The 26,789-nt window shown below is 38.7% G+C and overlaps 1 protein-coding gene across 3 annotated transcripts in view; it reads right to left on the minus strand.

The window, feature by feature from the left end:
* The window catches only part of LOC136864419 (interleukin-1 receptor-associated kinase 4), a 316,630-nt gene that overhangs the window by 245,699 nt on the left and 44,142 nt on the right, over positions 1-26,789 (minus strand). For 2 of the 3 annotated variants that reach the window (XM_067141393.2, XM_067141392.2), the window contains exon 2: positions 19,804-19,977. In XM_067141393.2, the coding sequence (XP_066997494.1) occupies positions 19,804-19,964 (161 nt within the window). In that variant the 5' untranslated portion in view covers positions 19,965-19,977. Of the gene's footprint in view, positions 1-323; positions 863-19,803; positions 19,978-26,789 lie in introns of those variants that run through there. The other variant, XM_067141394.2, reaches the window with a different exon arrangement.

Genomic DNA, 26,789 nt, shown 5'->3' on the forward strand with positions numbered 1-26,789 from the left:
CGTTCGTTTATTCTCTGGGTTGTCTGCACGTGGTTATGCCTTACATGGTGATGAATCCAATGGTACCAATAACTAAAAAATAGCTTTCTTTGACTCTGATCGTTCTTTCTCTGTACCCTTCATTTTCCAATCAGGTACCTGATCTATCCTAAGGTGAAAAATATGGCTGATGATGCCTACTATTGATAGATGAAACATGTACCATCTAATATGTTAATTTCATGTTAACAATTTTGATAAGGACAATGTCCTAATTTTTAAAATTGTATTGTATTGAATAGGTGGATGAATAATAAAACATACAAGTGTTATTTAATACATACCACTTAGTCACGCAGCTCCTCTTCTTTCTCTCAATTCTTCCCAACCCAAACTTTGCAACATTTTTGTAACGCTACTCTTTTGTCAGAAATCACCCAGAACAAATCGAGCTGCTTTTCTTTGGATTTTTTTCAGTTCTTGAATCAGGTAATCCTGGTGAGGGTCCCATACACTGGAACCATACTCTAGTTGGGGTCTTACCAGAGACTTATATGCCCTCTCTTTTACATCCTTACTACAACCCCTAAACACCCTCATAACCATGTGCAGAGATCTGTACCCTTCATTTACAATCCCATTTATGTGATTACCCAATGAAGATCTTTCCTTATATTAACACCTAGATACTTACAATGATCCCCGAAAGGAACTTTCACCCCATCAACGCAGTAATTAAAAATGAGAGGACTTTTCCTATTTGTGAAACTCACAACCTGACTTTTAACCCCGTTTATCAACATACCATTGCCTGCTGTCCATCTCACAACATTTTCGAGGTCACGCTGCTGTTGCTCACAATCTTGTAACTCATTTATCACTCTATAGAGAATAACATCATCCGCAAAAAGCCTTACCTCAGATTCCACTCCTTTACTCATATAATTTATATATATAAGAAAACATAAAGGTCCGATAATACTGCCTTGAGGAATTCCCCTTTTAATTATTACAGGGTCAGATAAAGCTTCACCTACTCTAATTCTCCGAGATCTATTTTCTAGAAATACAGCAGCCCATTCAGTCACTCTTTTGTCTAGTTCAATTGCACTTATTTTTGCCAGTAGTCTCCCATGATCCACCCTATCAAATGCTTTAGACAGGTCAATTGCAATACAGTCCATTTGACCTCCAGAATCCAAGATATCTGCTATATCTTGCTGGAATCCTAAGTTGAGCTTCAGTGGAATAACCTTTCCTAAAACCGAACTGCCTTCTATCTGTATATCTGTTGAGAACACCTCAAGACAGGTTATATGCAGAATTTTGGAAAAGCTTTGGAATCAAAAACAACAACCTGTCTGGATAAAAGAAAGAAAAGAAAACATGAAAGAATTAGACATAACACTGGAGGATTTAAAGAATAATCGAAGTAAATAAAATAAAGAATAGTAAAAATTAGATTTCTACCAAAATGTGATGAAAGAGAAACAAATAAAAGGGTATTTTCAGAAGAAGAACAACAACGAAGATCAGATAGAATGAAGTAATACTGGAAGAACAGAAAAGAAAAAAAACCATAAAACATCATAAAAGACCGGACAGAGCTTTTCTACAGTGGTCCAATGCAGCCGTAAAAGCACAATAATAATTGAACTGTAAAGTATTGGAGAGTGGAAATGAAAACACATAATCCGTGAAGGATATGACAGTATTGACAAGATCATAATTTTAAAAAAATTTTTTTTAAAAAAAAGCAGCTTCACTGGGTAAGCCGGTGAGGTTTCCAGTCATAAACCTGAGCTTGGATCCTTCATATTTATGACCCCTTGAGAGAGGGTGTTGCATCATTATAAAGCCCTATGGAGTTAAGCTGCTGCACAGTACTACCAGACTTGTATTTAAATAAACAATATAATTAACATTGCTTTTGATTTATTTAGTTTCCACAGACTGCACAATTACATAATTATCATGAAATATGCTGACAGTAAATGAATTTTCAAGTGATTTTTTAACACTAACAATCATCTACATTATTTACAATAATGAACACTTTCAACTTGCTAGCATGTTTTATTTTACATAGAAGTGAATTTTTTCATGTTGGAGTAAGAAAACATGAACTGCAATTGAGTGTTTCAATGAAATCTGTCACTTTCGTTAGCACATAAATGCATTTTCACTCATCTTCACCTTCTGTATGAGTAATTTTGCCATAAAATGGATGGAAACACAAGGGCATCTATATTGTATTATTGAAGAGAAAATGAATATTCCCACACCCAAATAGGCTTTCAGCAATTAGGTCGTGTCAAGTATAGTATGTCCCAAAGAGATGTTACATAAAGAGCAAACATTCTCCCAATGCTGTACCCATTGAGCCTTGCCATTGCTGCTCTGTTAGCTGGGATCTGATCGAAAGACCTGTAGCCTGAACACCCTATTTCAGGTCAATAATGCTGTACCTCAGTGGTATAAGGTCAGATGTCACATTTATCAAAGTTAACAGCATACGGTACAACAAAACACTTTTATTTTGTTGTTGAGAAAACAGCTCTGAATTTTGGTCTGAACTTATTCAAATACTTGCACACTGTAAAATATCACTGTAATTTATATTCTGCACTGTAGGTTTATTAAATTAAAAATGGTTTACGCAAAACTCCAATTAAAACACGAGCATATCATAGAACAAAAGCATAACTCACATTATTTATTATTATTATTATTTTAATACATTCTCACACAAATCCTGAAGTAAAGGAAAACTATTACAATAATTAATTACACCAATAACAGTATAACATCAACTTCAAAATTAACATGAAATGCAATACAGTTTTATTTTACAAAGAAGTAATTTTTTTCCTGTTGGAATAAAAAAACATGAACTGAAATTGAGTCGTTAATGAAATCTATCACTTTTATTAACACATAAATGCATTATCACTTATCTTCACCTTCTGTATGAGCAATTTTGTCTCAAAATGCATAGAAAGCCACTGCTTTAGTGCCATCAGATCTCTGTACTTCTGCGTAGAAATGCTTCTCATACAAGATCATAACTGAGGAATATCAGGAGGGAAGACATTTTCTCATATTCCTTCTGAAGTCCACATTTTTGAATTCACAATCTTCAAATTTTGTTTTGGAAAACAATTTACCCGAATCAGTTTTCCTTATTTGGAGCCAAACACTCAAAGATAAAGAAAACACACCACCTTTTGACTTTTTTCTGTTCAAAAGTAGAATTTGTTTCCTTCTGCAAGAACTGAAAACTTTTTGAAGTTAGATATGTCCATATCATAACCTGGAATGGGTTCTTGCTCATGCAAGTGTGAATAAACTGAATCCAGTCATGTGGAGTAGTGATTCTGAACCAAGGTAAGTGCTACTGCTTTTTTTCTATAATGGAATGTGCTACATCCACCTCCATATGTGTACGTTGATGATTTTAATACTAGCAGTGAAAATCAGCCATATACAGAACACGACCATGGCAAAGTTTCTGTTTTGGCCATGACAGTTCTCTGATCAAATAGTAGATTCCTCTGTGGTCTGTGTGTTTTCAGAAGCCCACTTATAGAGACATGATGTCAGCTCATTTCCTCCCCTACCTTCTTTTGTTTCATCCCATGAACAGCATAAAGTTTTTCTTTCTGTCATCATAAATGGTATAGTTGTATGTCCATAGTTTACGTTAGTAGAAAGTTTGAGCATTTCTAAGTAGAGGTGTGGGTAGACATGTTTGCAGATTGACCATAATTACCTTCCTTCCATATTTTTGTTTTCCCCATATCTTGTCTTCATATTTTCAATAATACCTATGTTTTGCTTCAGCTGCTGACTGTTAAATGATCACAAGTATCGCTACTTGGCTCCTTGAAGGAATAATTTAATTGTTCATTGAAAACTTTACAGTAGATGAAATAAGATGGTATTTCCAGATTGGGTACTGATTTGCTTTCACAGTCCTGTCTATACAAATAATATAACATTGTTAAATTCAAATGGCATCCCAAGTATTTTCTGCTTATGTGTCCACGATTATAATGACTTCCTTCGACTGGGAACTTACGCTGTTTATAGAAGTTTTTGAAATGTGATATCACAGAAAAATGCTGAAGGGGAAATGGATAGACTGAATCAGGAATGAAGAAATACTGAATCGAATTGGTGAGAAGAGAACAATTTGGCAAAATTTGACCAGAAGAAGGGACAGAATGACAGGACACATCTTAAGACACCCAGGAATTGTTCGGCTGGTTTTTGAGGCAATTTCAGGCAGTAAGAAGAGTAGGGGTAGATCAAGGTATGAATATGACAAGCAGATCAGAGCATTTGTTACGCAGACATGAAAAGGTTAACACAGGATAGGGTGATGTAGACATCAAACCAGCCTATGGACTGGTGATTCGAACACAACAACAAAAACAACAACACAACAGTGAGACTGGGGACATTCCTGAATTCTAGGATTTGGAAGGAAAAAGCAAAAGGCAGAAATCTTACAATGAAGACCTTTTAAATCTGTGGATTATCTTACTTCATGGTTTCTGGAAAAATAAAATCTGGTGACTGACATCAAAAGCAAGGAGAGAAAGCATGAAGATGACAGTAATCATGCTCTACTGGCAGTTTGGAACTTGTAAGCAGATCAACAATAAGAGACACTACCAATCATCATCATCATCATCATCATCATCATCATCAGCTTGACAGCCCCTTCTTCAAAGGTTTTTGTCATTCTTCTCTATTCAGAGCCAGGCTGGAACTGCTTCATCAGTCCAAATCTGGGTCACTGACTGATGTAAATATTTAGTGCATTCCAGTCCTGCTTACTTCACCATTTCTGACCGGATAAAATCCATTCCTGGATTTTTATTTGTTCTTAAGTTTGTTGGAACTGGTACTTCCAGGTTTCTTGGAGTCATTACAAAGGCATTATGAAGAAAGGACACCAATGTTGTGTAAAAATAATGCAGAAAATATGGCAGTACCCTGATAACCCTGGTTCTTCAGATGCATTCTCCTCTACGCAATATTTTTGAGTGTTTTCACCTGCTCACATTCCTCATCAAATCAGTCATCGTATTTCAGGCTGTCTTTTCTTCTCAAGATATCATCTGCAGCATTTGTTAACATATCCCTGAGTTTCTTCCATGCTCTACTAACACTCACTAGCAGGCTCTGATTAAATACACCAACATATCTGAAGGCAAATGCCTGGTTCCTTCAGTCCACTTCAACTGAACCTCTTTTTCTTGGACTGTGTACCTTTCTCGTGTGTGATATATGACTTCTAATCTTTGCTATTATCAGGTAGTGATCAGAGTCAGCATTCCCCCTCATAACTTCTTAACATCCATCAAGTTAGACAGCATCTATAAGGAGGTGGTCAATTTCGTTAAGTACTTCCATCTGGAGATTTTTATGTCATTTTATGTGTGTCCTTGTGATCAAGCACTGTACTGCCCATTAAATGTTACTTGACAAAGCAAAGTTTATTAGTCTAATCCCATTATCGGTGGACTCTGTATGCAGTCTGTATCTTCCAATAAGAGGTTTGATGAAGTCTTCCTTTCCGACCTCAGCATTCATGTATCCAGTATTTAAGGTAATTTGCCTGGAGTGAAACTGGGGGCCACTATTTTACAGTCTTTCCTTGGGCACTCACTATATATTTCATCAAATTCATCATAAAAGGAGTCTTTGTTCATCTTTCTTTTCTTCCGTTGAAGCATGTGCACAGATAAGGCCATAATTTGAAAACTTCCCTGTGATTCGTAATCTACACAGTCTGTGAGACTTGTCCTGAAAATCAATGACATAATGCTTTGTTTGCTTACTGACAATAACACTAATCCAAAATATGTGCTCTTTCTTATGACAGCTTTAAAAATTTGTATAATCTTTCCTTTCTAAAACTCCTTTACCTATCAGTCTAATTTCTTCAGTTGCAGTGATGTCTAGTCTGTAACCAAAAGCTTTCTTAAGGCGCCAGACCAACAGAGAGTTAACTATAGTAAAACTCACTTTATACATTGCACACTTATGCATTTTCTACACTTATACATGTTTTTTACAGTATTCTTGACAAAATCCTATACGTATTGCAGTAAATTATTTTGTTTACACATCTTTCATTTATACAATTTTTATGCTTATACGATCATATCTGAAGTCCGCAAAGTCAAAATGCATTGTTTATCATTTTCTGCCTTTAAAATCACAAGAAATATTCTAAACACAAACTTATAACTCTCACTGTACTTTCCTTGAAAATCATTCCTCGACATGCACTGTGGGAAACAAGATCGATCTTGAAGCTATTTTAGAGCAAAAGTTGTTAAGTCTGTGTTCTGTGCTTCAGTTGTGATTGGCATCGCGAGTAGTGAACATGGGTGAAAGGAAGAGGAAGCACATTATGAATGTTAAAAAATTAAGTATTTTGAATGTAGTGAAGGAAAGCAGCAACATAAAACGAGTTGTTGCTAAGAAATTGGGGAGTGTTCAGTTTACCTTAAATATGATTGTAGCTAAGGCAGCAGAAAATGAAGAAAGCGTGCGTTAGGTTGTTACGACAAATAAGTGGACCCACATTCAGGGCGGAAAATATCATCGTCTGGAAGACTGTTTATTACAAGTGGTTCCAGCAACATAGGGCAGAAGGCATTCCAATCAGCGGAAGAAAGCTTTGCGAAAAGACAAGCGAACTGGTGATCAGACTTGGTGTAGAAGATTTCAGTGCTTCAGTCAGGCTGACTGCACAAATTTAAAGTTAGGCACGGTATCAACAGGCACAATGTGTGTGGGGAAAGTTGGAGTGTCAATGCCGAGACTGCAAGAGAAAACCATTTTAAAGAACTGACATCTCAATTGTCTCCTAGGGATATTTTCAATGCGAATGAGACAGATCTCTTTTTTAATTTTATGCCCGGTCGTACAATGGCATTCAAAGGGGTAAACTGTCAAGGCAGGATACAAAGCAAAGAACGTGTAACAGTTCTGCTGTGCACCAACAGTGACAGAAGTGAAAAACTTCCTACACTGACAATCGGCAAATTTTCAAAGCTGCGTTGCTTTAAAAATGTTGCTATGCTCCCCACGAAATACACTTACAATAAGAAATCCTGGGTCACTACGAAAGTTTTTGAAGACTGGTTTCGAACATGGAAGCCGAAATGGGAGTGAAAGGTCATAATATCTTACTGTTCGTGGACCGATGCACAGCACATCCTCCCATCACTTTTTATTTGAGGAATGTGATTGTGGAATTTTTCCCAGCGAACTGCATGAGCAAGCTGTAGCCACCCGATCTTGGAGTGATATGCAACTCAAGTTGCATTATCATAAGATGCTGGTGCAACACTCAATCAGATGTGTAAACGTCAGAAAGAAGCTCGAAATGAAGATCAACATATTATAGGTAAGATTTGTCGTATTTACTTCCTATTTTTGTATTTTTAATTTATGTTTATGCGAAATATTCATCCTAGGACTCTGCACGGTACTATGCGTTACAAGACACGATTGATTCTCTGAGTTGTACTAAAAATCTTGTGTCTTCAAACAAATTAAAAACAATTGTATGTATGTTCAGTCTTCAGCCCTAAGGCTGGTTGGATCCCCAACAGCTCTGTCATCAGCTGTCATAGATAGCCTAGGCATCACTGAAGAGGCGTACTAGGGAAATGAGGAGTGAGGTAGTTTCCCGTTGCTTTCCTCACCGAGCCAGAAGTTCCTATTACATATCAGACTGCCAAGCCCACTGAAATGCATGCACCAACTGGCCCTATGAACAATGTTTTCACACCATTCATAGCAGGGACTGGCTGCACAAGGAATGGCATTACTAGCATCACTCATACCTCAGTCACTTTCATATTGTCAAAGCCAAGGATAAGACAGAGACAGATCAGTGAAAGTAACAAAATTGCTCTAGCCCATACCAGAAGACATAGTGCACTGTAAACACTAGGTCCTGCCAGCAAAGGCATTAAAAGTAATTAATAAATTTAAACTATTTTCTTCTGGTAGGCGATGCATTACATCGCAGCTTTATGTCACCTTGTTTCAGAACTTACATTTCAAAACTGTTTTTGAAAAGTTGGATTTAGAGGTAGTTGTGATGATGATATCATCGATGATAATGGTGATGTTCCAACAATGACAGTGAATGGAGGAATTTGGAAGAGGAAGTATCATTTTAGGATTATGTAAATGTTGATGCTAACCTCGCTGCTGCAGAAGCCGTGACTATGTTCGAGATGACTTAAGAATCACAACAGGATCTGAGTGAGGACAGTAATAACAATAAACATGAGCTGCTGCATACTTCAGTGGGCTTAAACAATGCCATCAATGCTGTATAGTCCTATAGACTATCAAATATTTTGGGACGTGCCATAACATTTCTGAGGAAATAACTGGTTGAGAATATTGTTCATGCCATGACCGCAGCCAACAAAAAACAAGTAAGATAACAGAATACTGTATTTCATTAACGTGACTCTTTCTTCGTCTTTTCTTTTTTCTATCAAGGTGCATTTCTTTTGTGTGTGTATTGTTTTGTATTGCCATATACAGTATATCTATGTGTATGTATGTTTAGTCATCAGCCCGAAGGCTGGTTGGATCCTCAACAGTTCTGCCATGAGCTGTCATAGATGGCCTAGGCATCACTGAAGAGGCGTACTAGGGAAATGAGGAGTGAGGCAGTTTCCCGTTGCTTTCCTCACCGAGCCAGAAGTTGCTATTACATATCAGTCTGCCAAGCCCACAGAAATGCAAGCACCAACCGACCCTATGAGCAACAGTTTCACACCATTCATGGCAGGGACTGGCTGCGTAAGGAATGGCATTACTAGCATCGCTCATACCTCAGTCACTTTCATTTTGTCAAAGCCAAGGATAAGACAGAGACAGATCAATGAAAGTAACAAAATTGCTCTAGCCCATACCAGAAGACTTAGTGCAGTGTAAACACTAGGTCCCGCCAGCAAAGGCATAGTATATCTATATGTATATAAAATAACTTGTCCTGAATGACTGACTTATCATCGCCGAGCCAAAACTACTGGACATAATGAAATGAAATTTTGAGGATACATTTATATTGCAATGTAGGTGCTCGCTAAGGGAAGATTTTTGGATATTCCATTGCTAAGGGGGTTAAAAGGGGGGTGAATTTTTAAAATGAGTGTATCTACATCTCAAAACTTTAAGAATTTACAGATGTAAAAATTGGCATTTGGAATCTCCTTTAAAAATAAAGAAGCACGTATTTTTTTTGTTTTTGGAAAATCCCAATAGGAGGGGTGAAAAGGGTGAAAAATGGGTTGAATGCCTTTAATGAGGCTACTTATATTTCAGAAACTGAAGATATTACAGACCTGAAAACTGGTATTTGGGATCTCCTTTAAAAATAAAGAAACATGTATTTTTTGTTTTTGGAAAATCCAAATAATGGGGCGTGAAAAGGGAGGGGTGAATTTTGAAAATGAGTGTATCTATATCTCAAAACTTTATAAGTTTACAGAGGTAAAAATTGATATTGAGAATCTCCTTTGAAAATAAAGAAACAAGTATTTTTTGCTGTCAGAAAATCCCAATAGGAGAGGTGAAAAGGGGTTGAATGCCTTTAATGAGGATACTTATATATCAGAAACTAAAGATATTACAGATCTGAAAATTGGTATTTGGGATCTCCTTTAAAAATAAAGAAACATGTATTTTTTTTGTTTTTGGAGTGACTGCAAATGGGGTTGAATTCTTTTAATTAGGATACTTATATCTCAAAAACTGAAGATGTTACAGACATGAAATTTGGTATTTGGAATCTGTTTTAAAAGTAAAGAAACACGTATTCACGGAAAATCCCATGAAGGGGAGGGGGGAGGTGCGAGAATTGAAAAATTAATTGAATTAATTGCATGAGGATACTTACATCTAATAAAAACCATAGTTGTTACAGATGTGAAAATTGGTATTTAGATCTCTTTTAATAACAAAGAAAAACGCGTTTTGGGAGAGGGAGGGGGGAATCATCTTGGGGGCCGGGAGTGAAAAGGAGTTGAATTCCTTTCATGAGGATATGTATCTCAAAAACTGAAGATGTTAGAGTCGTGATAATTAGTATTTAGAAGATCCTTTACTATTAAGGAAACAAATATTTTTTGCCGCAAAATTCACTGGGGGGGGGGGGGGAGTGTGAAAGGAAGTTCATAACATACTTATAAGGAACCTCTATGGCTCAGGCGGCAGCACGCCGGCCTCTCACAGCTGGGTTTCGTGGTTCAAATCCCGGTCACTCCATGTGAGATTTGTGCTGGACAAAGCGGAGGAGGGACAGGTTTTTCTTCGGGTACTCCGGGTTTCGCCGTCATCATTCATTCCAGCAACACTCTCCAATGTCATTTCATTTAATTTGTCATTCATTAATCATTGCCCCAGAGGAATGCGACAGGCTCCGGCAGCCGGCACAATTCCTATCCTCGCAGCTAGATGGGGGCTTTATTCATTCCATTCCTGACCTGGTTGAATGACTGGAAACAGGCTGTGGATTTTCAATGTACTTATTCTGATCATAAATCAATCATTTTTAATCCTTCCTGGGATCGTTTTCAAGAGCCTTCTTTTCCTTTGGAGAATGTTCTTAGATTACAGTAGATTCTCCTGGCATATAAATAAAAATTTAAACACATTTGAAATAAACGATAGGAATGAGATTGATTTTGCAATTGTTCACCTCTATAATAAGGTCAATAATGCACGGAAGTATGTCATTTGTATCGCCAGAAATCCCGCGCACTTGCCTACGCGCGGCATTGGTGCTGGTCATATTGACAGATATGACAATGGCAGCAGATGTAATTTACGGCCAAGTAGCCGTCTTGCATCTTGCTGCGGGGTCCAGAATATCAATAATAATAATAATAATAATAATAATAATAATAATTTAAATTCAACTAATATCATCCACCCTAATAATAATAATATTCTGGACCGTCGTCCAAATGTGCAGACCGTGCTAGAAATGGGTCCTGGCCGGGTAATGACTACGAATGCAGTCCGGCCACGGGTTCAGTACCGCCAAGGCACCCAAGACGCTACCACGCCGGATCTCCTCAAGGATTTGATCCATATTAAAAATGCTTATAGGAAAAGATTGCAAAGATTTAGGGACCCAACTGACCGGGCGGAATACCTGGACCTAGCCCGGGAAGTACGAAATAGATTGCTGGAAAGAAAGATTGAAAAATGGGATGAACTTTGCCGTAATCTCTCAGAAAACGAGTCAGATCGCAAATTTTGGCGGGTTATATATAAAAAGTTAAGCATTCAATTATAAATTTCAGTATAATACCATAGCGAAGCATGGGTATCTTGCCAGTTTTGAAATATAACTCAAGTTCATATTTACAGACTTTCATTTAAGCGCCTTTCACACTAATACGCGTTTCTCCTTCGGTCTCCTGGAAAAATGTATAAAGAAAGTTTTACTGAATTCCACAATCAATTCTTAGGTTCTTTGAATGTTTGTCATGCTGCCTTAAATAGGTCAATCTGACTAATTTCTTATCAGATTACACAGCAAAATGTTTTCTGGGTTGAGTCGTTAGCCAAATGCCAACCTCCAGCAATCGTGGAGGACCATGTTTCCTGTTATGGTTGTCTCCTTTAGCTGGAGAATCCCCACTTTAAAGAGATTGCAGGACTGTCATTTGTGTAGGCATTGCCCAGGGGCCATGACCTGGATGTGCTTGCATCAGACCTAGTAGGAATAGATGGCATTTTCTGTATTTTTTCAAGTACACTTCCACCAGAAACAAGTGCACCCAGAGTTCAAACTGAGAGTATGCCTTAAAAAAAAAAAAGCACTGCATGAATCCACAACAATATCATATTTAACAGGATTATACGAGCGTTGCTTTACGTCCGTAGGTGAAACCTTAAATTACCCTACACGTGTCCCCCGGGTGGTGCTAAGAAAGCAACGGCGAAGAGATGCGATCGAACTGTCTGAAAAGACCTCTCGGTCATAATGCACAGAGTAATGAAGAAATCGGTCCTTATCAGGACCCGGAAGCCTATAGCCGAAAAATCGGACCTTCAGTTCGAATATGCCATCTTAACATCGAAGGCATCAGCAGAGCAAAATGAGAGTGTCTAGCTAAAATTCTGAAAGGTCAACAGATTGATGTCATTGCACTACAAGAAACTCATACTGTCAATGATATGCAACTAAGAACAAGAGGCAAGATCCCAGGCTTCAAATTAGTGGCTCACAATAATCACGAGATGTATGGCTTAGCTACCTATGTGAGAAACAATATTACTAACTATGCAGTAGTCGACTGTAGCTCAAGTGATGACATTTTCACCGTCACAATTAAAATCAATAATCTAACAATAATGAACGTATATAAGCCACCAAACACAACGTGGCCCACTCCTCCTCTACCATCCTTACAACACCCAACCGTAATCATAGCAGACTTCAACAGTCATCACACATGTTGGGGCTATCAACAAAATGATCTAAATGTGGAGGCAATTGTTGACTGGATGGACATGGAAAATCTTAAACTAATCTATGATGCTAAAGAAAAAGGAACCTTCTTCTCCACCCGATGGGGTAAGGAATACACTCCAGATCTTTCCTTCATAACCCAATCCCCAAACTCTCCAAACCAGATACTTCGCTCAGTTCTCAACAGTTTCCCTCATAGTCAACACCGGCCTGTCATACTCCAAATTGGCATGTATATTCCTGTCATTCGATCTTATCCGAAACCTAGATGGAACTTTAAAAAAGCTAATTGGAAAAAATTTAAAGAACAAAATGATGCAAATATAAGATGGATTAAGCCAACCTTTAATAACTATGACAGATTTGTTGGAGTTATAAAAGGTGCTGCTCGGCGCTGCATTCCAAGAGGATGCCTTAAAGAATATATTCCTGGATGGACTGCAGAGAGTGAGAGCCTTCTTAAGGAATTTGAGGAAAATGGCAACAATGAAACAGCCACAAAACTTATTCAATCACTGAATGACAATAGAAAACAAATTTGGAACGAAACCATGTCATCTCTTGATTTTACCCACTCAAGTAGAAAGGCCTGGTCTCTCATTAGAAAGCTTGACTCATCAAAGCCAGCTGGTAGACAGAATCTGAGTGTTAACATTAATGATCTAGCCAAACACATGATCTCTATCTCAAAGATCAATAGAGATAATCAAGTTGTAAGGGAAATCCGGTCAATACTGAAACATAAAAAGCAATTAGCAAAACAACAATCATCCCAATTCTCTTGTCCTTTCACAAGAGAGGAAACCCTAGAAGGCATCAAGAACATAAAATCCGGGAAAGCAGCAGGTATAGACGGCATCTATCCTGAATTCCTGCAACATCTTGGACCTGCAACAGTCACTTGGCTCACCAAATTCTTCTCCAATATTTTGGAGACAGGTAACCTTCCTTCACTATTCAAGAAGACCAAAGTAATATCGATCTTGAAACCCAACAAGGACCCTCCGAGAGTGGAAAGCTACAGACCCATTGCACTGCTAAGTGTTACTCTAAAGCTTCTGGAAAGACTAATATACAATAGGATCTCAGAAACCATCAATAATCTCCTTCCCACAGAACAAGCTGGCTTCAGACCTGGAAGAAATTGCGCTGACCAAATTTTTGCATTGACCTCTGATATTGAAAATGGATTTGAGAATCGGAAGAATAGTGTGGCTGTCTTCTTAGACTTATCAGCAGCCTATGACACTGTTTGGCGAGAAGGGCTCCTGCTAAAACTTATCTCTGCCATCCCCTGTGTCAAGCTTACAAATCTCATTGGCAATATGATTAGCAACAGAAACTTTCAGATCTTCTCGGATGATGCAGTAAGCAAAACCTACAAACTGAATGATGGACTTCCACAAGGATCTGTTCTGGCACCCTTACTTTTCAACCTCTATACTGCTGACTTACCAACAACTAAGTCCAGGAAATTTATTTACGCAGATGATATACTACTGGTTAGCCAAACACAAAGTTTTCCAGAAGCTGAACAAATTCTTACAGCAGATCTAAAAAAAAGCTAGATACATACTTCCAAAAGTGGTGTCTCCGTCCAAATCTCCAAAAGACTGTTGCATCTGTGTTTCATCTCAGAAATAAATTTGCCAACTACAAGCCTACAATAACATTCAGAAATCAATCCTTACAACACTGTCCCTTCCCAAAATATTTAGGTGTCACATTAGACAGATCCCTAACATATAAACATCATATTAACAAGACAGCTGCCAAGATTAAAAGTCGGAATAATATTCTTCAAAAATTAGCCGGCACATCCTGGGGCGCGAACAACCAAGTGTTGAGATCTACTGCTCTAGCTCTTTGCTATTCAGTTGCCGAATACTGCGCTTCAACTTGGCTGAACAGTGCTCATACTGCGAAGGTTGATGCTCAACTAAATCAAGCAATGCACATTATAACTGGTTGTATTCGCTCTACAAACGTGGCCTGGCTGCCTACACTCAGTAATATTCCACCGCCTTGCTTAAGAAGGTCTGAAGCTCTTCTAAAACTGTAGAAGAAGACCAGCCAGGACTCCAACCTCCCCGTTCACCAGGATATTACTCAACCTGCCCCTCCACGACTTAAGTCTAGATCTCCACCCTGGCGCACTGCACTTACACTGGAAGAATCTGGGTTCTCCATCACGAACGCCTGGTTACACCAATGGTAGCAGTCTTCTGTTCCCAATCAACATCTTGCGACTTTACCTCATGTTCAACCTCCCGGATTCAATCTACCCAGACGTCAATGGAGGACTCTAAACAGGATAAGAGTCAATCAAGGAAGATGCGGCTATACTCTTTATAAACGGGGCTGGCAGAAGTCTCCTGGGTGTGATTGTGGAGCTACCTCACAGACCATCCACCACGTAATTGCCGAGTGTCCACAGAGAGCATTTCAAGGTCCTTTGGAGGACATACACAACGCAACTGAGGAGGCCTTAAAATGGATCAATGGACTTAATTTGGAACTATAGGCTTCTGCTTGTATATATTGTGTATATATTGTATACTTATTTATATAATCTATCTGTGCACATCATACGATAAATAAATAATACTTTTATACTTTCACTCATTGCATGCCCTTGAAACGTTCATGTTAAATATGTAGACACTTTTAAAATTCAAAGAATATCACAAAAGACTCCAAAGCAATATCTTTATACACTGACTTAGCAAATGTCATGGCATAGTCACCTAATAGTGTGTAGGGCCTCCTCTGGCCCTGCGAACTGCAGTGAGACGCCGTGGAAGTGAATCGACAAGTCCCTGGTATTGACTATTTTCACCATTTTGGTCCGTATTGACTTATATACAAATTTCTATAAAATAATTTTCCGCATTGTCAGTACTTTATACACTTTATTCTATTTAATTACTGTACATGTACATGTTTCGAGAGCCTCCGCTCTCTTCCTCAGCGGTGCCAAATACTAATTATCTTAGGACTATGGTTCATTGGTATCATATTTCAATTATATATTAAAATATATGAATTTTAAATTAGTTACAATATTACTCTAAGTTTTTCTTTTGCCTATTTACATTGTCATTTGTCACATATTTTACCAGAATTTTACCAATCATAAATGATAAAATCTAATTAAATTAATCTCTCTATGTTAATTTATGTCCTTATTAATATCTGAAAATAGTAACTCTTTCTTCATCTTCTATAAAATCTTATAAAATTAGTCTCTATCCTGAATTATAAAATAACAATAATAAACAGCCACTTTGTAAATTAAACTAATAAACTACATTTATGAAGTTAGTCATTTTTAAAAAATATTTCTTCTCTCTTCTTTCTTAACGTCTGCTTTAATTTTCTAGACTTCTTATGAATCAGAATTTTCTCCTCTTACTCTCTTCCAATTCCTTAAATAAACAAAACCAAACAAACTAAAATTTTAGAGACTTCTTATGAAAAAGAAACTACGACTCAGATATTTGGAGAATTTTCATTTAGGTCTACTTACTTCATTCCTTTAATTTATCCGCAAATTGAAATGATGTGATGTTTGTCTGAACCCAAACAATATGTCCTCCTTCCCTCCTTGTTGCTACTTTGCTATTGGTTGCGCGATGATCTGCTCACTGTTTCTAACCGTCAAATTCCTTTAAATAAACAAACTAACAACCAACCTTTAGCGATGTGTTTTTTATAAAAAAGACGATACCTTAGATGTTCAGAGAATTGTTTTTTACTTACTTCACACTTCAGTTCGTCTTGTTGTCAAATTTTAACCTTGTTCTCAATATATACTTGTGCTAGTTTGAAAACAAACGTGTTCTACTCTCTGCTGTCAATGACCTTGTTGTGCTCGCTGCTACTAGTCGCTGTGCTGCCGGTTACGTAATGTAGGGGGTGGAGGGGAAGCGTGCTTGTGGCTCGGAACTATTTCTTTCTCTCTCTCTTTCTTTCCTTCCTTATAAGATTGTATGCCAATTTGTACATCGCATTTTCTTCATTTAATGGTTCATGAAAGTTGTTTTCATTATTGTTTTTCTGATCAATATATATATTTATCTTCTCCAGAACGTCCATTAGTTTTCCTTTTGTTGTCGTGTGCAGTATTTCCATATCTTTGTCTATTTCCGTAAAATTATGATCGTGTTCCTCCATGTGTTCGCCCATTGCTGAGAACCTCCTATGTCTTACCGCATTCACGTGCTCCTTGTATCTCGTCTCTAAACTCCTCCCTGATTGTCCAATGTATTTTTTCCCACAATTTTGGCACTTGATACAATATACTCCTGATTTACTAAATCTGTCGGATTTGTTGACCTTATGCGAGTTAAATAAAATTTTCTTGTTACTGTTGTTTGTCTTAAATGTGACCTCAAAGCCCTTTTTGTTGAATATCTTTTTTATTCCGTATGAGTGAGTGTTATGGAAAGTTATTACCGCTACGTTCCTCCTTTCTTTCTTTTCTTTTTCCAAAGTTATTTTTGTTTATTTATTAACTTGTCCTTTATTTTATCTACATATTTCTTGGTGTATCCATTTTTCTTTGCGATCTCATATATGGTGGTCATCTCTTTTTCGAACGCTTGTCTTTTTAAGGGAAGCTTAAGGGCTCTGTTTATCATATTATAAAATGTTGCTTTCTTCTGCTGTCCTGGATGGTTGGAGTCCTTCCTAATAATTGTACTAGTGGTCGTTTCTTTTCTATAAACTTGATATTCTAATTCCCTCCCATTTCTCAATATTTTGACGTCCATATAGTTCAGTGATCCTCCTTCCTCTGATTCTATTGTGAATTTGATATCTTTGTCTATTTCGTTCACCCTTTTTAGTGTTTCTGCTGGGCTTAATTCTTTCTCATCTATGATAATAAACACATCGTCTACATATCTCAACCATTTGACTAATCCCTTAATTTTACCAATTATCTTATTAGATTCCACATGGTCCATGTAAATATTCGCCAGAATACCCGACGCTGGGGAACCCATAGCCAATCCCTTTTCCTGTTTGTATAACTTGCCGTTGAATCCGAAACAATTGTTTCTCTATTAGGTATTCTAACAATTTGATAAATTCTTCGACCTCTACTTTACTTAAACCGCTATGCTCTGTTAAGTTTTTCCTAACAATATTTATTGTTTTAGATGTGGGGATGTTGGAGTACATGTCTTTATCATCTAGACTATGAATTGTGTAATTTTCTTCTATTTCAATAAACCTTGTTTTATTACAGAAATCGTTTGTTACTGACTGTTGTCTCAGCTGTGTATTTAAAGTGTTTTTTAAAAAATACTTGTATAAATTTGGCTAACCCATACGTTGGACTATTTCTATAGGAGGGAAGGAGGACATATTGTTTGGGTTCATTTCAATTTGTGGATAAATTAAACGAATTAAGTAAGTAGACCTAAATGAAAATTCTCCAAATATCTGAGTCGTAGTTTCTTTTTCGTAAAAAGTCTCTAAAATTTTAGTTTGTTTGGTTTTGTTTATTTAAGGAATTGGAAGAGAGTAAGAGGAGAAAATTCTGATTCATAAGAAGTCTAGAAAATTAAAGCAGACGTTAAGAAAGAAGAGAGAAGAAATATTTTTAAAAAATGACTAACTTCATAAATGTAGTTTATTAATTTAATTTACAAAGTGGCTATTTATTACTGTTATTTTATAATTCAGGATAGAGACTAATTTTATAAGATTTTATAGAAGATGAAGAAAGAGTTACTATTTTCAGATATTAATAAGGACATAAATTAACACAGAGAGATTAATTTAATTAGATTTTATCATTTATGATTGGTAAAATTCTGGTAAAATATGTGACAAATGACAATGTAAATAGGCAAAAGAAAAACTTAGAGTAATATTGTAACTAATTTAAAATTCATATATTTTAATATATAATTGAAATATGATACCAATGAACCCTAGTCCTAAGATAATTAGTATTTGGCACCGCTGAGGAAGAGAGCGGAGGCTCTCGAAACATGTACATGTACGGTAATTAAATAGAATAAAGTGTATAAAGTATTGACAAGGCAGAAAATTATTTTATAGAAAGTCCCTGGTATGGAAAATTCTAAATTCTAAGTCCCTGGTAGTCCTCTGGACGCAGCTGACACCAAATTGTTTGCAGAGCGGCCGCCAATGCTGGTCTGTTCGTGGGTGCAGGATCCATGGCACAGAGCCTGCGTTCCAGGACATCCCAGATATGCTCGATAGGTTACATATCAGGCTCCTGGGTGGCCATGGCAGTCGTTGGACCTCCGCTGCATGTTCTGGAACCATTTCCGGACGACGTGGGAGAGATGTGGCGGCGCATTATCATCTTGAAACACCGCAGGTCTGGGCGCTGGAAGGCCAAAAATGGGTGGAGATCGTCTCCGAGCAGCTCAACATACCGCGTACCATTCAAGGTCTCTTCCAGAACAACTAGGGGACCCATTCCATACCAGGAAAATGCACTCCAGACCATAACAGACACACCAGCGCCCTGGACCACACCTTCGAGGCAGGCGGGATCCATCGCTTCATGTGGTCTGCGCCATACACGGTGCCTCCCATCGGCATGGTGCGGTTGAAATCATGATTCGTCCGACCATATCACGTAACGCCATTGTTCCAGTGTCCATCCCTGGTGACTGGCGACAAATGCGCGTCGTTGTGCCCGATGACGTTGGGTTAACAGTGGCATCCGTGTGCGGCGCCGGCTCCCATACCCCATAGAACCGATGTTCCTACGGACTGTCCACTGGGAGACGTGTCTAGCATGGCCTGTGTTGAACTGAGCCGTGATTTGTTGCACGGTTGCCCGTCTGTCACTATTGACAATCCGTCTCAGATGTCGCCGGTCACGGTCATCGAGGGTGGCTGGATGGCCGGTCGTTCGTCTGTTGTGGACGGTGACACCCGCATTCAACCATTCACGATACACCCTGGACATGGTTGATCGTGTGAAGCCGAATTCCTGCACCACTTCCGAAATCGCACTTCCCATCTGTCGGGCACCGACCACCATACCCCGTTCGAACTGCGTCAGCTCACGATGACGTTCCATGTTACACCTGTCACATGCACAGCCACTGCTCACAAGGTCTCCTATACAAGTGCCGCTGGCACAGGGGGCGTGTGGTGCGCAGACAACACACCTGCGAATCAGTGCTCCGCTATCCCATGACATTTGCTCAGTCAGTGTACATTAAAGAAATGTTAAAAATAAGGATTTACAAACTATTTTTTTCTTATATTAAGATTATTGCTGCACATACTTGAAGTGTTCAAAAGTATATTTTGACTCAAAATGTTGGTCTGTATTGTTCTTTGGAATCACAGCCATCAGCTTTTTCCATCCATCTGCATATTCCAGAATATGAACCAACTGATACATATTCTTCGATTGAAGTTTCCGGATTTCCAGCTCTCTGGCCATTGTGCATTAAATTCTGAAAGAGTAAAGTAACAGTACACATACATTGACTCAAGACATGAACAATATGCATTAATTAATAAAAATATATATAACTTAATACCAGGGTAGTATCATCACTCTTCCACTATACTAAGGTAACTTTACTATTATACCTCTACACAATCTTACCAAGGTTTCTTTCTCACTTTCTCACATACTCTTATTCGTTCTTTTAACCTGCCATCTACTCTATACTCTTAAACAACACATTTCTTTCACACTGTAACGTGAAGGCGGGCAGGGAAATGAACAGACAACTAGGACCGTTCATGATTTATTGACTATTATTGACTAACTAATAACTGCTTACACGACTACAAAGGCACACAATTATACCAGTTCATGTTCTCTCTCTGCTCCTGCTAATGCAATCACACTAGTTAATCACTCTGACACAGTCTAGAACAATTACTCTACAACTCTTCTAAAACTGTCACATAGACCCTAGGGCAGTTCAAAATTGTGCTCGCTGAACACTGTCCTGATAACACAGTTCACAGCTTGTGCATGAGAGCAACACAGTCTTACACAATTCCGTACATGGTACACAGTCTGTAAACTCACAGCGGTCTTCGCTCACTGTCCCGCACTCGCCATAAGTTTACACATACAGCATCACCAGCACTCAGTCTTCCCTGTCCACAACTGTATCTCTGACAGAATCGAACACTCTCAATTGCTGCCAGAACTGAACCATCTCAATTGCTACCAGAACTGAAACACTGAATTTGACCGGTCTGCCTTAATTAGGAAGTCTGGCCCTTCGAGATACTTTGCAAGAGTCCTCTGGAATCCAGAAGCTCTGGGTTCACCTTCTAGTCCTTTTTGTGCTGTCAGGGAGGCCTGCAGCGAGATCAAGGCATGGTGGCAAAGGGGCTGGCCAGGAGGATGTAATGGTATACGTAACGTTTTTTGGAAGAAAATAGGTAAACAAGTAGTAGGAGGTATAGTTAAACTTTTCAACAGGATTTTCGAAGAAGGGAACTACCCAAAAGAATGGGAAGTTGGCGTAATATGTCCTATTTACAAAAAGAAAGGCTACAGAAATCTACCAAAGAATTATAGAGGAATAGCACTGCTGGACTCGCTGAGTAAGGTTTACACAGGGGTACTGGCGAACAGGCTAAGTGATTGGGCTGAGAGACAGTCGATATTGTCAACCTATCAAGGGGGCTTCAGGAGACGACGCAGAACAACAGATAGTATCATGACTGTCAAGATGATCATAGAAAAATACCTGGATAGGAAAGGGGGTAAAGTGTACCTAGCTGCAATAGACTTTGAGAAAGCATCTGACACGGTTAGCAGAAGAGCTCTATTAGAAAAATTAGGGAAAGTGGGGGTATGTGGAAAAATGATCAAAGCGATTGAAGCTATATATAGGAAGGTATACTGTAGGGTTAGATTGGAGGATAATCGGTTGAGCAGCCAAATAGAATGTAAGGTAGGTCTGAAACAGGGCTGTAAGTTATCGCCCATATTATTTCTCCTGTTCATTAATGACATCCTCCAGGGCCACGGTGGACATAGCTGTGCGGTGCCAGCAGTAAATGGGTTAGAGATAACAGGCTTAATATTTGCCGATGATGTGATTCTACTAGCCCTGACAGGGGGAGGTTTACAGAAAAGCCTCAACATGGTTGAGGAGTTTGCAAGGAAATGGTCCCCGAGATTCAATGGAAGTAAGTCGAAGGTGATAGAAGTAAGTAAAACTAAGAGAAGGAAGAATGAAAGGATATGGGTGGTACAGGGAGTGAAGATTGAAGAGGTAAGCAAACTTGAATATCTGGGGGTAATTATAAACAGGAGAAGAGACTGGAATGACCAAGTGAGGACAGCGAAATGGAAGGGGGCCGCAGCACTTTCGGTGGTCAACATCCTAGAATCAAAATTCCCTGGTATACATTACAGCCTGCAGAGACTGGTTTTTAAAATGCTGGGGCTAGGCAGAGTATTGTACGGGGCAGAACTATGGGGTTTAGATGACAAAAAAGCCATGTTCAAACAGATTATATCCAGATTCAGCAAAATAATAATGCTATTACCACAATGCATGGCTAATGGTGGGGCATTACTAATGTGTGGGGAGTGTATTGAAGCTGATTGTGTCAAAAGAGTATTAAAATATTGGATGAGACTTAAAATAGGAGAAGGGGGTGTTGTTTTGCAAGCAGCATATCTCCAACAGTCGAAGCATATGTATAAGGGGCGTTGGCTTATGAAAGTTAAAGCGTATTTGAATAGGATCGGTATGGGGTATATTTGGAAGACAGTGTGGTACAGGAAAGAGAACTGTAGACTGAGAGAGATAGTAGAGAGAGTTAAAGATATTCAAAGGCAGCGTCTGATAGAGGAAGGTAGGGAGAAGTGTTCCCTTATTCTGTATAATGAAATCACCAAAGAAGCAAGAATAAGCATCACCAATGTAAACAGAGCAGAGAGAAGAGGTATGTTATAGTGGTTAATGGGACTGTATAAGAATAAAGGATGGACCAGAAGGGCAGATAAGTCACGATGTTTATTATGCGAGAAAGTGTCGAATGACCTGCACTTGGTGAAAGAATGTGTTGCTTTAGAAAAAGTGAGAAATAAATTATTGAATCCAGAAGAACAAGCCCTACTTAAGCAGGGGGATGAACGGAAAATGATTAAATGGGTAGTGAATGAATGGACCAGGACCGGTAACTTAAATAAATAGTTGTGTGCTGCTAAAAAATTGTGTGGGCAAAATAGAAGAAGGAATTGGTCAAATATCTTAAAGAAACAATGTTAAAAGAAGACTTGGTGGGTGTGATTTAAATGCTGCTCTTAAATAATGAGTCAGGGTTTAGGAGACTTCGAGTTGGAAGTAGTTAGTGTATAACTCAGCAGACTATAGAAGTTATATGTGTGCAGTGAAATGGAACAATAGAGGATGTCTAAGAGCAAACAGACAGGTCCAACCATATTGAACAGGGTTCAAGGACAGTGCCTGCTTCCTAAGATGTCTGAGTGTGAGGAGGAAGTGAATAGACAAGTGTTGCTGACACTAAGGATGGGGGCAGGTAATGTACCCCCTAGAGTGCCGATGTGTTTTATTTATTTCAATGTTTTTTTCTCCCTTTTTATCGCCAAAAGGCATTATTTATTATTTTTTTATATTCAATGTTGCCGTTCTGCCCAGGTCTCTGATAAGGAGCGAAACATTTCTCTGATTTATCAGTTCTATATGTATTGGGTTAGATGTAAATTAGTAATCATATATAGTAGGAGGTGGTAAGAGGAATAGTATATTTGGTTTTTAATGGGTATGGTGAACATGTATCTGGGTGAAAGCCTGCTATGTTCAATGGTCAATAAATAAATTAATTAATGAAGTTTTGTAAATCTAGACAAGAAGTAGGCTCACCGAAGAAAACTTGAAATGTGTTTTGCAATTTGCCAATACGCAAGCAATAGTACCAAACATTGATACAATACTATCTAAACAAGCCCAAAAGGTCCTGTGAAGGAGGAGTACACCAGTGATATGTTTCAGTTCATGTGTTTAATTTGTTGTCATAGTCATAAATGCGATACAAATATTGAAATGTATGTTAATGAGATTGCAAAGAATGTGTACAAATCACATAAATTGCATTTACTTCCAGTAAATACCCAAAGCTTCAATTAATAGTGAAAATGTATTTATTCAGGAAATATTGTACACTGCTGTACATTTCATTTCTCAATGAATAATTTTCTTGTACTATTATACTCTGTAATCTGTGTCCGTTCATCTCACATGATGATGATGAATATATTATTATTATTATTATTATTATTATTATTATTATTATTATTATAGCTGTTGTTCATATGGTAACACTTCTGAGCAGCAAGTACAGTACGGCCACGGTATGCAACCCACTTGTCTGCTGCTCTCTTGTCACGTGACAAACAGCCGTCCCGAGTGGAGCCAGTAACACCGACTCCCTAGAGCAACTACGTGATGACGTCTGTACTAGACTATGAGATAATGAATGCACTGCCAGAGCCTCGACACAAGGCCACAGGGAAAATATAAATGTTAAGAAAAGTCCACAACAGTCTTCACATACACACTCCTCCAATAGAAATGAAGTAGTGGCTGAGAAAGTTCAACACAGTTTGAAAAGGATTGCTCGACATAATCTGGAATTACAGCCTTAACAAATACTACGCCAAGAGCTGTCGAGGGTTTCATCTAGTGTTTTGAGCTTTTTAACAGATAGGGAGAAATTTGAACAAGCACTGAGGAGAAAGCAACATGCAGATCTGCTTGCTCCTCAAGGAGCTCAATACTATCCCCGATAGATACAGGGTGATATAGGCATTGATTCCCATAGGTAACTTGAAATATTTATCCTGAATGAGTAAATTCATAATTTCAATACAAATGGTCTATAATTGGAAATTATACATTTTTCCAGCTAACTCATTCTTGGTTTCCAGCATTTTGCCCCAGTGGGCCAATATGGGCTCATCAGTTGGTAACTAGCACACCTAAAAAGATGCATGGCTACTGTATATAGTGCAGTCCACTGCGAAGACTACTTGGAGCCACACGCAGTGCCAATACTCTAAGAGAGACATTTACAGAAATTTATGCCTGCTAGGCCATCAGATGATGTACTGATTCCCATAGGCAACCTGAAATATTTGTCCTGAATGAGTAACTTTGTAACTCCAATATAAATGGTCCGTACATTTTCCAACAAACTGATTCTTGGTTGGCCAGGCTGGGTAGCTCAGACAGAAGAGCGCTAAGCCTTCTGAGCCAAGTTTGGCAGGTTCAATCCTGGCTCTGTATGATGGTATTTGAAAGGGCTCAAATACATCAGCCTCGTGACGGTTAACTTCCTGGCATGTAAAAGGACTCCTGTGGGACAATATTCTGGCATCTCAGCATTTCTGAAAACTGTAAAAGTAGTTAGAGAGACGTAAAAAAAAAAAAAAAAAAAAACAATAAAATTATCATCATTCTTGGTTGCCAGCGTTTCACCCCCGTGTGCCAATTTGGGCTCATCAGTTGGTAATTAACACAGTTGGAAATTTAACACACTTACCAAGACACATGGCTAGTGCATCTCGTGGAGGCCACTGCGTAGGTTACCTGGAGCCACAGGCAGTTCCAATGCACTACGAGAGACTTGGTCCCTTCTACACAAATTTATGCCTGCCTGCGAACCATGTGACCTTGCCGTGCTGGGGAGGCTTGCGTGTTCCAATGAAGCAGATAGCCGAGCCGCAGGTGCAACCATATCGGATGGGTATCTGTTGAGAGACCAGACTAAGGAAAGGTTCATCGAAAGGGGGGTAGCAGCCTTTCGGAAGTTGCAGGGGCGGCAGTCTAGATGATTGACTGTATGGCCTTGCAATAATACTCAACATGGCTTAGCTGTGTTGACACTGCTACACAGCTGAAAGCAACAGGAAACTACAGCCATATCTAACTCCTGAGGACATTCAGCTCTCTCTGTATGAATGATGTACTGATGATGGCTTCTTCCCGGGTAAAATATTCCAGAGGTAAACTAGTCCCCCATTCAGATCTCCGCGTGGGGACTACATGAGAGGGGGCGATCATCAGGAAGATGGATACTGATATTCTGCGAGTCGGAGCGTGGAATGTTAGAAGTTTGAATGGTTGTGGCAGGTTAGAGAATCTGAAAAGGGAGATGGATAGACTAAAGTTAGATGTAGTTAGTATAAGTGAAGTACTTTGGCAGGAAGGACAGGATTTTTGGTCAGGCGACTACCGAACTATCAACACAAAATCAAACAGGGGAAATGCAGGAGTTGGTTTAATAATAAAGAAGAAAATAGAGCAGCAGGTAAGCTACTACGACCAGCATAGTGAAAGAATTATTGTTGTCAAGATAGACACCAAACCAATGCCCACCACAATAGTGCAGGTCTATATTCCCACGAGTTCAGTGGATGATGAGGAAATCAAAAGAATATATGAAGAGAGAGAAGATTTAATACAATATGTAAAAAGGTGACGAGACTCTAATTGTGATGGGAGACTGGAATGCAGTGGTAGGCCAAGGAAGAGAAGGCAATACAGTAGGAGAATTCAGATTGGGACAAGGGAATGAAAGAGGAACTCGGCTGGTTGAATTCTTCACTGATCATAATTTAGTCCTTGCCAATGCTTGGTTCAAACACCACAAATGACGGCTGTATACGTGGACGAGACCTGGAGACTCTGGAAGGTATCAAATAGACTTTATTATGATCAGGCAGAGATTCAGAAACCAGATGCTGGATTGCAAAACTTTCCCAGGAGCAGGCGTGGACTCGGACCACAACTTGTTGGTCATGAAATGCCATCTGGAGTTGAAGAAATTGAAGAAAGGGAAGAATGCAAAAAGATAGGATCTAGACAAGTTGAAAGAAAAACGTGTGAGGGATTGTTTCAAGGAACATGTTGCACAAGGGCTAAATAAAAAGGCTGAAGGAAACACAATAGATGAAGAGTGGATAGTCATGAAAAATGAAGTCAGTAGGGCTGCTGAAGAAATGTTAGAAAAGAAGAAAACATCAACTAAGGATCAGTGGAGAACTCAGGAGATACTAGACCAGATTGATGAACGATGAAAATACAAGTATGCTAGAAATGAAGAGGGCAGAAAAGAATACGGATGATTAAAGAATCAAGTGGATAGAAAGTGCAAGGTAGCTAAGGAAGAATGGCTGAAGGAGAAGTGCAAGGATGTCGAAGGTTGTATGGTCCTGGGAAAGGTAAATGCTGCATACAGGAAAATCAAGGAAACCTTTGGA

This window comes from Anabrus simplex, chromosome 2 (genome assembly GCF_040414725.1).
Source record: "Anabrus simplex isolate iqAnaSimp1 chromosome 2, ASM4041472v1, whole genome shotgun sequence".
Taxonomy (NCBI): domain Eukaryota; kingdom Metazoa; phylum Arthropoda; class Insecta; order Orthoptera; family Tettigoniidae; genus Anabrus; species Anabrus simplex.